Source organism: Enoplosus armatus, chromosome 4 (genome assembly GCF_043641665.1).
Source record: "Enoplosus armatus isolate fEnoArm2 chromosome 4, fEnoArm2.hap1, whole genome shotgun sequence".
Classification (NCBI taxonomy): Eukaryota; Metazoa; Chordata; class Actinopteri; order Centrarchiformes; family Enoplosidae; genus Enoplosus; species Enoplosus armatus.
In genome coordinates, this window is record NC_092183.1 from 27,110,993 (window position 1) to 27,123,367 (window position 12,375).

A 12,375-nucleotide genomic window follows, 5' to 3' on the forward strand; every position below is an offset into this window, starting at 1 on the left:
GTAACCTAACGTGTGAGATGTGTGCGATATAATGGTCCACGTACGAGGTTTCTCTTCCCGGAACCTTCATCAATACATGGAGATGAATGAAGGCGATAAAGGCCACGAGATGCTGAATCCCCAGAAGGAATCTGGCAAGTTAACATTAAAATCAAGTCAAGAATGAACCTTTAGGCTCAGAGTGAAACACTGCTTGATTTGTTTGCTGAATGGGGTCTTAATGTGAACTCAAACGCGGCATGATAATGGGTAATGTGTTTCTGTGGTTAAATGCTGCATGAATGTGTGCAGAGGTTGTGTCCGAGCAACTGCTCCAGAAGCAAAGCATGTGTTTTCATTAACTTTAATTTTAGTAATATTGTTTTGTTGAATTAAAACAACACAGAGTACTTGTCTGTCTTCACACTTTATAATTTTACGTGTGCTTCATAGTGAGCACCACCTCCTCATGTTGACACACTGCAGAGCCCCCCTGCAGTGCTGAACATGGCGGGTGGCACACATGCATCCTGAACCTGCCGCCCTCACTCACAGAGTTTTCCCTGGGACGCTCCTACGCTGTCATGCACCATTGAGCAATAAAAAAGCCCTGTAACCAAACCCAGGGCCTAATCCAGCCGGGGACAATCGCTGGCAGAGGCTGCACCTCGGCAGAGCTGAATCCCTGCAGGCCGTCCCTGTGCAGCCCTGCACGGGAGGGGAGACCACATCAGTGAAGCTAATCAAACCGCAGGGTGCTGGAATGATGTGGGAAGACAGAAAGTCAGTGTTTTGAGCCAGAATGTCGGGTTGTCGCTCAGATTGCATGATGGGTGTTCATCACAGTGTTTATGGCGGACCCTCAGATGGGGCAGCACACATAAGAGTCTAATGTATCTTGATACAAAAGCAGGGGAACTCAGTTTTGTGCCTAAATAAAGTTCTATGTGGGTTCAGGCTCAGGTGGCTCAAGTTTGGTGTTGTTGCTTTAGGATGGATAAAGCTGCTTTTAACCCCAAATTGTCACAAACAGCTTCATCAGCCAATGAAGAAACTCCAGGCGGAATTTTCCTGCACATAAACTGCAATGCCAGGAAAACTCCACCCACTGCTGGGTGTCATGCTGACTCCAAAGACAGAGTGTCAAGGTGCAAATCAGCTTGGACACAGGCTGGGATGCATCAGAGCGCAGTGGACTAGCGGCAGGATTTTTCCAAGACAAAAACATCCAGAGAAAAAGCAAAGATAGTGTACAAGCTGCCGCCTTCAACCAGTTTTAGTTTATAAATATGCAGCTAGGTTTGTGCGGCAGGTAACCCAAGTGTAACCCAACCAGAGTCGCGCGTAAAAGTTAGTTTTTCCTTTGGAGACCATGCGCAGCTTCTCGGAGCCGTGCGTCCCAGGCGAGGTACCGCCGGGCTTCCCAACAAGAGCCGGAGATGCGGCCCTTCACGGGACTGTCTTGGCCGGACCCCCGCTGTTCTCAGCCATCGCCTTACCCTCCAGAGGATCACCAGATCCCAGTTTGGATGCCGGCGCGGACCCGATGATCCACACGTCGGCGCGGTCTTCGGTTTTATGCGGCCCTCCCGATATTCCGGAGGGGGGGCAGACGGCAGAGGACGAGCCGAGAGTTTATTTGGAAGCCAGCGACCTTTGGAGACAGTTCCACAAAAGCGGCACCGAAATGGTCATTACAAAATCTGGGAGGTACAGTAAATGTCTAATAATCACGCATGGATGGAAAGTTGCACTGTGTTGTAATGAATGCACGCATCCCCCCCCCCCCCCCCCCCCCCCCGCAGGCGCATGTTTCCGCCGCTCAAGGCCAGGTGCAGCGGGATGGACAGAAAGGCCAAATACATCCTCCTGATGGACATCGTGGCGGCCGACGACTGCAGATACAAGTTCCACAACTCCCGCTGGTTGGTGGCGGGGAAGGCGGACCCGGACATGCCCAGGCGCATGTACATCCACCCGGACAGCCCGGCCGCGGGCGAGCAGTGGATGTCCAAAGTGGTCAACTTCCACAAACTGAAGCTGACCAACAACATATCCGATAAGCACGGATTTGTAAGTCTGGGTTTTGACTTTAGCATCTTTTTTTAAAACGAATTTGAACCTTTAATAACCAACAATCTGTTTAAGGCGCGTTTATGGACTTTTTGGGGGACGTTTAAATATGATGGTTAATATATCTGTCTTGTTTTTGTTATTCCCCAAAACATTAACTTCATTATCATATATTGTTTTTATTATTTGCAGACAATTCTCAACTCGATGCACAAATACCAGCCCAGGTTCCACATAGTGAAGGCGAACGACCTCCTGAAACTGCCGTACAGCACCTTCAGGACGTACGTCTTCTCTGAGACGGAGTTCATCGCGGTGACAGCTTACCAAAACGACAAAGTAAGAGGCTGCGCTGTACGATTGTCATCAAGCCCGTGAAGTGAACACGTTCAGGTTTTATTATCCCTCTTTCTGCTCACACTGCCAGATCACACAGCTGAAAATAGACAACAATCCGTTCGCGAAGGGATTCCGAGACACGGGCAACGGAAGACGAGAGAAGAGGCGAGTCATGACGGCAGAGTGGGACTTGAACACGTTGCTTCAGTGTGCAAACGCCGGACTGGCTTCATGGTGGCGGGGGCCTTTTGTCTCTTTGGTTCCTGTGTCATAGATCTGAGGCTGGATACGTTTTCAGAGCAAAAGTAGCCACACTAACAATGTAAAAAAACATTGTAGAAGTTCAGCCCTCAACATTTTACACATCATCGTGGCTGGTATTAACATGCAATATGTAGCAAAAGTAAAAATACACATTATGCAGAATGGCTCCTTTCTATATGCAGCATATTATTATTATTATTATTATTATTATTATTATTATTAGTAGTAGTAGTAGTATTGTGTGTTATTATAGACATTATATGGCTGGTTGGAAAATAGAAATGCTTTACTTAAATTATACTAGCTACAGAGTAAATGTACTTAGTTACTTTCCAACACTCCAGAATATTTTCATTTCTTCTTGGTGGCACTACTACTACTACTACTACTGCTACTAATACTTCATTTTGTAGTTTAGTTGTAAGCAGAGCCATAGCCAGGATTTTTTTTCCTGTAAATGTTCACGCAACATGAAGGCCTAAATGTTGTCCTCTGTGCCAGGAATACAATTCTAGCTGGGGGGATACACTGAATTAAGATTAAGATAGACTTTATTAATCCCACAGCGGGGACATTTACAAGTCACAGCAGCAAAGACAGAAAGGTGCAGAAACACACAGCAGACAGCACCGTGTCAATAAGAATTAGAAGTATTTAAAAAGAAAAAAAAAACAGTATACAAATAATAAATACAGGTATAAAAAAATATGAGGGGGGACAAAAATAAATATACACAGGGATAGTTTATTTGTGGTTTTTAAACGTGGTCAAATTTAAATATGTTGAGTCTAAAAAACCCCAAAAAGAAACACTGGAATCAGCCTGTGAAATAAAATGTATAAACTGTCACCAGAATGCCCAGAAAAAGCTACAGAGGACATCACCTTTGTGTCCTGAATTGTAGCTTAGTAACAACTGCAGTTAACATGTACAAAGAAAGAAAATGGAGGAAATGTTCAAATTAAAAATGATATAAATGAGCTTTTATGACAATGTGATTATTTTCCTGATGAATCGTTTCATTATTTGAAAATGAAACACTGAAAATGCCCTCCACAGTCCACCCCAAGAGAGGAGCAGCTCAGACTGATATAAAACAATATATCCTCTGATATAAAAGATTTGTTGATTATCAAAATGGATGCTGATTCATTTTCTGTCAATTGATGAATTGTTTCAGCTATACTCATATATCGCAACAAGACAAACTCGGTATTATTTTAAAGGAGCCACAGAGTAATACTAAATTACAGAATCAGTCAGGTTATTTTGAGCATTATTTTGGCAGAATCTTCTGTAAAAAACAATTTCATTTTGAATTTGCTTCCACACATTGCATCTATCCTTATACTGTAGAGCCACAGGAAGCTGAAGTTGTAGGGTGCAGCAGGGTTTCAACCGTGAAACTTGCCAGAGCAGCTGAAGAATGTGCTTTGCCCTACAAGTCCTCTTGGTAGGCAGCATTGTGTTCAGCGAGAATCTGCTTGGACTGTACACAGAGAGATAATCTCACTGCTCAAGCCTTTAAAAGTCAACATGACGCTGCTCCAGTATCCTCAGGTCAGTTTTATACTGCTGAGCGGCCACTGCCAGCTTTAAGGAGATGGTGATGGAAGGATTCTAAAATAATGATTTGAATCATCAGCAATTTCATGTATCAGCATTGACTGTTTTCCTTTATTTTGTTGCATCAGGAAACTACAACATTCAGCACAAAAGTCCAAAGAGATGCGGATGACCGACATGAAATCTGGACCTGTGAAGGATTCATCTACACAATACTCCGACAGTTCCAAATCTTCAGGTACACAAAATGTGTTTTTCACTTCCACCTGTATGTCATTTCGTCAGTGCGTAACATTCTGTGAGCTTTCAAACGTGAATCCAAAACTCACCTTCCCCTTTATCTTTTCTTTTTCTTTTCTTTTTCAAGACGCCCATGACAGTGACAGTGACAGAGACGACAATGCTGAGGACAATCCTGGGCCAGAGGTGCGCACAACCCACCAGGAAACAAAAGCTGAAGCAGAGGTTTCCGCGACAGGAGGGACGCTTCAGACCCCAGGTGGGAGAGAAATGGAGTCCAGACCCAGCCACGTCATCGCTGCACTAACTGATGGAGCAGGTTGCCACCAGCCACACGACTCACAGGAGGAACATTTGTGCAAAACATACAGCTGTGTTTATCCACCGGAGTTACACAGACCTCTGGGGGGTCCGAGCATCCCCGACAGCCTCCTCCACCCTGCTCAGGTGAACGCCTGGAACAGCCTTGCCACCACAGACAGGCCAGCGCCGTGCGGACTGAGCCTGGCGGCACCCGTCAGGACTCCGGGAGCTCCAGGGTTCCCCATCAGTCTTCAACAGCACACGCTGGTGCAGGTACACAGACGGCCAGCACACCAGTGAACCGCTTATTAAAACACATGACATACTTACAGAACACATTTTTACATTTCACTATTACTCCTATTACACTATTATTGGAATTTAGATAAGTAAAAGTTGAAATATATGCACTTAAGTTTAAGTACAGAAGAGGTAGCAGTAAAATGTACTTACAGTATCAAAAGTTGAAGTACTCATTGTATAAGAGCATGGCCCCTGTGAGTATTTTGTTTGGAGTTGTTACATATTATGATATTGGATTGGATGAATAATGTGTGAGCAGGATTTCCTGTTTCATAAACACGTCGCCGTTTTTTTTTTAATGTTTTATCTTCATTTGCAAAGTAACTGCTATTAGTAAAAAGTACATCATTTCCATCTGAAATGTATTGTATGCTCAAGTAAAGTACAAGTACTTTACATTCCACAGTTTAGCTGACGCTCCTGTGAGGCCTCTGCAGCCTGAGTTACGCAGACCAAGTGGGAATCTTCGACCTTGCAGTCTGTTTAGTATAAAATCCTCTCTGTGTGTCTCCTTGCTAAGCTGCGGCGGACGGATAGCCACACAAGGACGTTTATATAACATTCTGTATGACATTATTACACTATCATATCACACTTTTCAGAACAACTGATAATCTGCTGTATGTGTCTGTCCCTTGTTAACAGGACCTGGTGAGCCTTTCACACTTCGGGGCCTTTCTGTTCTATCCCTACTCCAGCTTCTCTGCACCATCAGCCCAGTACCTCGTCCCACCAGTGCGTTCCAGAGTGGATTTGAGAGCCTATCCCAGCCTCCACAGTCGGGACTACCTAACCTCTCTGATGATGTCTTCATCTGTTCCTCCTGTGGTTGGTGGCGGACTGAAATGTCTCGCCTCTGATTTGCTACCCAAAGCAGGCCCGAAGAACTTTGTGGACCGAGCTGAAATTGGCGGCAGTCAAGACGAGTCACAAAGAGGGTGAAAATACTGACTTGAGAGCAGCTACTGCTGCTTTAAAGTGTCCCTGCATGGGGTCTGCCCACTCCCACTCACAAGGCTCTTGTGGGAATTAACTTATTTCAAAATGAAACTTATTGGTAAAGTCTCATACATCTGCATCTTATTGCCCACATGACTTAAGACTGAGAAAAAGAATCGCCGTGGTGCAAAGAGCATTTTATTTCAACTAATGTTGGAATACTATAAACTGTAAGTCTATAAATAATATATGAAGTCGTGATTTTATTGAAATGAGGGGCTTCTACATTTAGAAAATGTCTTACCTTTGAACCCAGCAACATTAAAGTGACTGATTTCTGAATTAATTTTGGCGTATTCAAATATGAAGAGGCCCAAGTAACTAAATAACTCAATAAATCTGAACCTTATGACGGTCTTTCCACACTTTTCTCAGTGAAACGCCCTGAAAAGTTACAAGCCAACCTTTGCACTGCTTACACACACATTTATTTGAAATTAATAGCTTAAAACATGTCAGCTTCTTTGCATCGAAAGAGTCGATTATTTGTCCATGTATTTCTTTTACTCAGAGACTGAAAGACAGATCCAATAAATGATGAAAAATGATGTTTATCTGAAAAGAGTCCCCTTGTGTTATTGGTTTCAAATCCCCTGAAAACTCAGCTTCAAGCATGTTTATATAACATTAAATATACATTTATAAATAACCAAAAATTAAAGTCAAAACAGCATTTTTTAGGTATATTTGTTAAGAGTTAAACAGTCAGTATCTGGTTTGATGAAATGGGATAGACAGCGATCAACATCCCAGCAGCTGTCACAGACTCTGATTCAAATGTTGCTCAGTCCTGACTGGTGCATGGAAGACTGTGGCGTCATCTTTTTTTTCCGGCTGAGCCCCCGCACGCTTCAAACCAGAGAGAAGAGCATAGAGAAAATAAAGAAATACAGACATCTCTCATGTGAAATAACCAACACTGTTCAGACTTTTGAACAAAGGTTGTGCGTTCATGTTGGAGACCATCCCCCATAGTGTAGAGAAAACATGTTTTCAGGCCCTTTAAGGAACTAATGGCAAGCTATACGTTACATTACATCTGGCAGACAGCTTTTTCTGAAGCCACTCACACGTTTTCCGGATGTACGTACACCTCAAGGGACTATTTGGGGTTCAGTGCTGGACAGGTGGGGAGGAGGATACGGGGATCGAAGCGCTAACCTACAGGCCAGCAGTGCCAAATTTTGAAATGTACAAACAACATTACACAAACAGCAAATGTTAATAAAGTGTCCGATTTGTAATACCCCACTGTGTTTGGGTTTTGAATTGATGGTGTCACTAACATATACATGACCATCCTTGCCTTCAGCTGCAGTCATTTTCTGTTGATGCCATGAAGAAAAAACACTATAATATCTGAAGTATTCATTCACTCCTGCGCTGCAGCCAGTATTTTAGACATACTGAGGCCATGAGTCAAAGTCCTCCTTAGACACCGAAAAGAAAGTCTCTGAATGTTTTGAATTATTTGGATTTTAGCTGCTCAGTTTGATATAAATCGAGTAAATCTTTCAAGGAAACTCCTCTGGAAATCAACACCTGCTTATCTCCACTAACTGAATTTGAGTGTCTCAGAACTTTGTAGAGGAGCTAATTACTTCTATAAAGTAACAAACTTATGGAATTTGTTCATCCATGTTTCACAGCCACAATAGAATCAAATAAAAGAAACTAATGTTAAATTGTAAAATGAGGCAAAAGGCAATTTAGTCCAGACATTTTTGTTTGTTTGTTTCTTTGCAGAGGTTTTGCACAATGAAGGCTGTGCTGTGTGTTGTGAAAGCGTTTGCAGCAGGGAAATGAGGATTGTTAAAATAACATCTCTAAACTACAGATGTGAAGCCCTGCCGGTCTAAATAGCTCACAGATCAAGTATAAAAAACGTTCTCCTGTTTTATGCATTCCTTTCTGTTTGTGTCTCTTTTGTTTGAGGAGGACAGGCCAATCAAGCCTTTCTGTCACTGCCCCCTGCTGCCGGACTTCATCCCTCATCTCCATCCTCACCACTCCAGGCGCATTTAGACGACGTCATACACACGAGACCCAAACAAACCTTCGTAGACAGCTAGCCAAATGTCGCTGCTAAGCATGCTTGGCTATTTTATGAGGATGAATGTGGTATTTTGAGGGTGACAATGATTTCAGTGAGCTATATTCTGTTGTGCGGACAGTTCCTGCTGCTACTGACGGTGATTCTGCTGCAATGCCTCGAAGGAATTCACTCCCAAAACTCGTCGACGACGGAGACCCCTGCTGCTTCTCCTGGTCAGGGAGCTACCGCACTCCCGTTCAGCGAGCAGCCGCCTGAAATTGTCAAATACGAAATACCGGTGGAAAGTACAAATTATACAGAGCCCTATGAGTACAAACCCCCGTCTCCAGTCGTCCTCTGCAGATATCTGTAAGTAACCTGCGCAGTAGGCGTGCTAGACTCGTTAGCATGTTAGCTAATGCTGACTACGCGCAGCGTAGCGTGCTATTGGGAGACTGACGCAGCGAAGTGTTCGCAGAAATCTGTCAAATCGGTCTCACTTGTTCATCAAAGATTCAGTAGTAAAAGTAGTGCTGTTTCCAAACATATAACATGCCTTGTAATACTTTTAGAATATAACGTATAATTGAATAAGGTCAGTGAAAATTCGTATCTTGTTGTTGTCTTCTAATTGAATTGAAATAAGCTCCCGCATTGGTAATATCTTGTTTGCCGAATTTAGTGCAAGTTCATAACAATAAGTACTTGTCCTTAAGTCATGTTCTACCCGGCGCCCATTGTTGCGAATAATTTGGGCAATTGTTAACTGTCAGATTTTATGAATGAAGTTTGGCGTGTGTTTTCTACCTACCGCAAACAATGGAATCTACAGTTGTGGAGTTGTTGTAGGTTATCAGTCATTTTCGCAGCAGCGACATGCTACATTGTTCACTCTGTCTTTTGTTATACGTACGATACGATATATGATGAAGACCGGAAGAGTTCATCTACTGTCAAGACCCTGTGGATCATGCAGGCAACCACAGTGCCTTTCTGGAGATGGGCTATGGTTGTGTTGGGGTGAGTGTTGTTGTTTTTTTCAGGAACATTTGATGGTGTTATTCACTCAACACTTTATTCATTAATTTACTGTTTTCATGTTTAGTGGGGCGGCCAGACTGCAAAAGAGGTGAACCTCACGATGGTTATCTGCACTGCACTTGATGATATAGAGTGTGCCGGACCCAGAGAATTCTTCAGAGAAAACGTACCCTGCATCAAGTAAGGGGGATACCCTGCAACTGTACAAATCTACATGTGCCAAAACCGTCACACTAAGCGTCTTTTGAAACAGTATTAATTTAATGTGTTGATTATAAGAATTGTTAAAACACACACCTACGTTTGGGAATATGACACTTAAATGAGCTGATGTTTCAATATAATATTCAGTGTGATTTCAATGAATTTGACTGAATGTGAAACAGACAAGAACATTTCTACCTGTTGTTCTGTTCCTGTTCTTACCCTGTTATTGTCCATGCCTATTGGCTTAACCTGGCATGTGACTTTTTGAATTTCCATATAATATTTTACTTAAATCTTTGATAAACATAAAGAGAGAGCAGGGATATGATTAGGGGAAGCTGCTCACTGTCTAGCCTTTTATTGTTGTGGGCTTACATTAATGAAATGACTGGCCGCCTGAAGCTGTGTATATGTGTCTGGGATGGTGTGACATCTACCAATAATAATAAGAAATGAATCTACAGAGTGCAGACCTCTGCTGGAGCCTGATAATCTCCCCTGTGTATTGTCACCTTCACAGTCAACATTGTACTGGGTAGATGACCGGAGTTATGTGAGAATGGCCAGATGGTGGTGCTAGAGGAGAGGTGGTAAAATCAATGACCTGCTTCTTCTTCAGATATTGTGTCTGCAGGAGAATCGGGCCAGGAGCCAAACTCGTTGGGAAATGGAAAGTTAGAAACAGATGTTGGTGCCAGAGGAAAAGTTGTAGAGTCATTAAAATGTCTTTCTGTTGGGTGCAGGGTGAGATTCATAGCAGTCTAGCCATTCGTTTTTAAGATTGGTTGGTCCCAGACAAACAAAGAAATGGACAGACAGGCGATTGCACAGAGACTGGAGCACACAGATTGATTTGCAGCCTTTAATTGTGGAAAGAGACTAATGTTTTCGACATCATCAGAGTCAAAAAGGACGAAGACATGAGGCGAACAACACATATAGGGTGCTTTTACCTATGCAAACTTGTGCTTCCTCGCGTCTCCTCCTGTGACCCGGACATCGTTCCTCCTCTGCCATCATGGAGGATCTTCCAATCCCTTAAATGCACCTCAAGGAGATGAGGAGAGAGGAGGCTTATGGAGGAGCTTAAAGCGTGGAAACACAGGTGTATCCTACAAGGAAGTCTTTCATCAAGTGGCGTGACAGGTGATACAGCTGTGCAGCAGCAAGTAACTGACGTCCTGGAGGAGCCGAAGCTTGGTTCCATAGAAGAAGAGGCGTGAGGAGACACGTTAGCATCATGAAAAGCACCCATAGGTGTACAATTGTCATCGGGTAATTGGTTGGACTGGATTCCAAATCTATTGGATAATGAATCCCAGGGTGGGAGTTGCCATAGTCAATGTGTATTAGTCTCTACAAAAACAGGTGAAATAGAATTCGGTTTTTAACTCGGATTACACAAAACTAGGCAATTTTATTTTAAATCAAGGTGCTTTTTCTCTCATTTTTTTAAATTTACTTACTTATGATATGATGTTTCTGTATCAGGACTTCACCACTAGAGGGCAATGTTTACAAATGTATGGAGCCACCACTTTCCCTTTTTTTTTTTTTGCCATGTTTTCACAGTACGCCATGTTCTCCCAGCATCTCTCTGCATTCATCAGCACGTGAGGTTAATCTCTGTAGTAACTGCACAGAGATCAGAGACGTGCAGCGGCTGGACACAATCAAAGCAGCACCTGTACCAAGGCGCCACTGCAATCCTAGTGCTCGGATAAATGCCGCCTTTGTGAAGCTCATAATGTTCCGTTTCTGTTCACACTGTCTGTCCACCCATTCTGTTGTACAGAGCAGGTGTTGCTTTTATTTTGACCACCCCTTGTAGATCAGAACTGCAGGTGTTCTGCGCTAGCTTCTTTTAAGGTTTGGTGGTTTGTGTCATCTTTTATCATGTCAGTATTTCCATTATTTTCTGCTGAAATATTGGCACATTTATTTTTTAACATATTGAACTTTACATTGGACATCTGCAGGTTCAGAAATTATACAAATGATTCAAGGTTTTAAATGGTGATATTATTTGCCCAATTGTTCCTATTTCATTCCAGCTGACATGAAATTGCTTTAAATGTCCTCTTGCACCTTTTTGCACAGGTACACCGGACACTATTTCATCACCACGCTGCTGTACTCCTTCTTCCTGGGTTGTTTTGGGGTCGATCGTTTCTGCCTGGGCCACACCGGCACTGCTGTTGGGAAGCTGCTCACCTTGGGTGGCCTGGGAATCTGGTGGTTTGTGGATTTGATCCTGCTCATCACCGGCGGCCTGATGCCCAGCGATTACAGCAACTGGTGCACCTACTACTGAGAGCGACCGCAGAGCGTGAATGAAGACTCGAGGCCACTTCTCAGTCGGATATTATCAGTTAAATATTGAAAATTTTCTGGCCTCTGCTGTGCAAAGTGGAGTCCAGGGACCTACTGAGGACTCCTACAGGGCTCCCAAGAAAAATGTGGAATATTTTGATTTAATTTTGATTTAATTTTCTTGAAATTTCCCACTTTGAGAATGCATAAGAATGAGTGACAGTGGTAACAGCACTACTTCTTAGTACTAAATTGTCAACTTGGGTCATTTTTCACACCTGTAGTTCAGTTTATATGGCCCGGACCAGGGTTACCAAATGATTTGCATATATATATATATATATATATATATATATATATATATATATATATATTGCTGTATGGATTTAATAGTAGTTTGGCTCTTGAATTCCTGCTGAAATCACATATCTACCATCATGAAGTCCGGTGGTCGGTCGCTCAGCTTTCACACGCGCGCTGTCAACCTGTTTGGTGTGGGTTCAACAAATTCTGGTGCATTTCACACTGTGGTGCAGACCAAACAACCAGACTTAGACCGCCTGAAGAGGGTCTCCGTCCGTTGCCAAGCTGACTCTGGAGAGGTTAATTTGTAGTGTGAAAGCAAAACAACCACAGGATTTATTTTAAGTAAATATGTGATTTTAGCAGGAATAAAAACATGGTACAAGACACCGTTTTTTTTTCTCCCTTTC

At 43.0% G+C, this 12,375-nt stretch overlaps 2 protein-coding genes across 2 annotated transcripts; both read left to right on the forward strand.

The window, feature by feature from the left end:
- The first annotated feature begins 1,351 nt into the window (after positions 1-1,351).
- LOC139283864 (T-box transcription factor TBX3-like) lies at positions 1,352-6,009 on the forward strand. The gene is made up of 7 exons (XM_070903914.1): positions 1,352-1,689; positions 1,785-2,052; positions 2,245-2,391; positions 2,480-2,574; positions 4,350-4,459; positions 4,589-5,037; positions 5,713-6,009. Exons 1-7 carry the CDS (start codon positions 1,352-1,354, stop codon positions 6,007-6,009), a joined length of 1,704 nt encoding a protein of 567 aa, XP_070760015.1.
- A 2,195-nt stretch (positions 6,010-8,204) lies between these two features.
- tm2d2 (TM2 domain containing 2) lies at positions 8,205-11,663 on the forward strand. Its single transcript, XM_070905022.1, has 4 exons — positions 8,205-8,470; positions 9,034-9,121; positions 9,207-9,322; positions 11,450-11,663. Exons 1-4 carry the CDS (start codon positions 8,205-8,207, stop codon positions 11,661-11,663), a joined length of 684 nt encoding a protein of 227 aa, XP_070761123.1.
- The last annotated feature ends 712 nt before the right edge of the window (positions 11,664-12,375 follow it).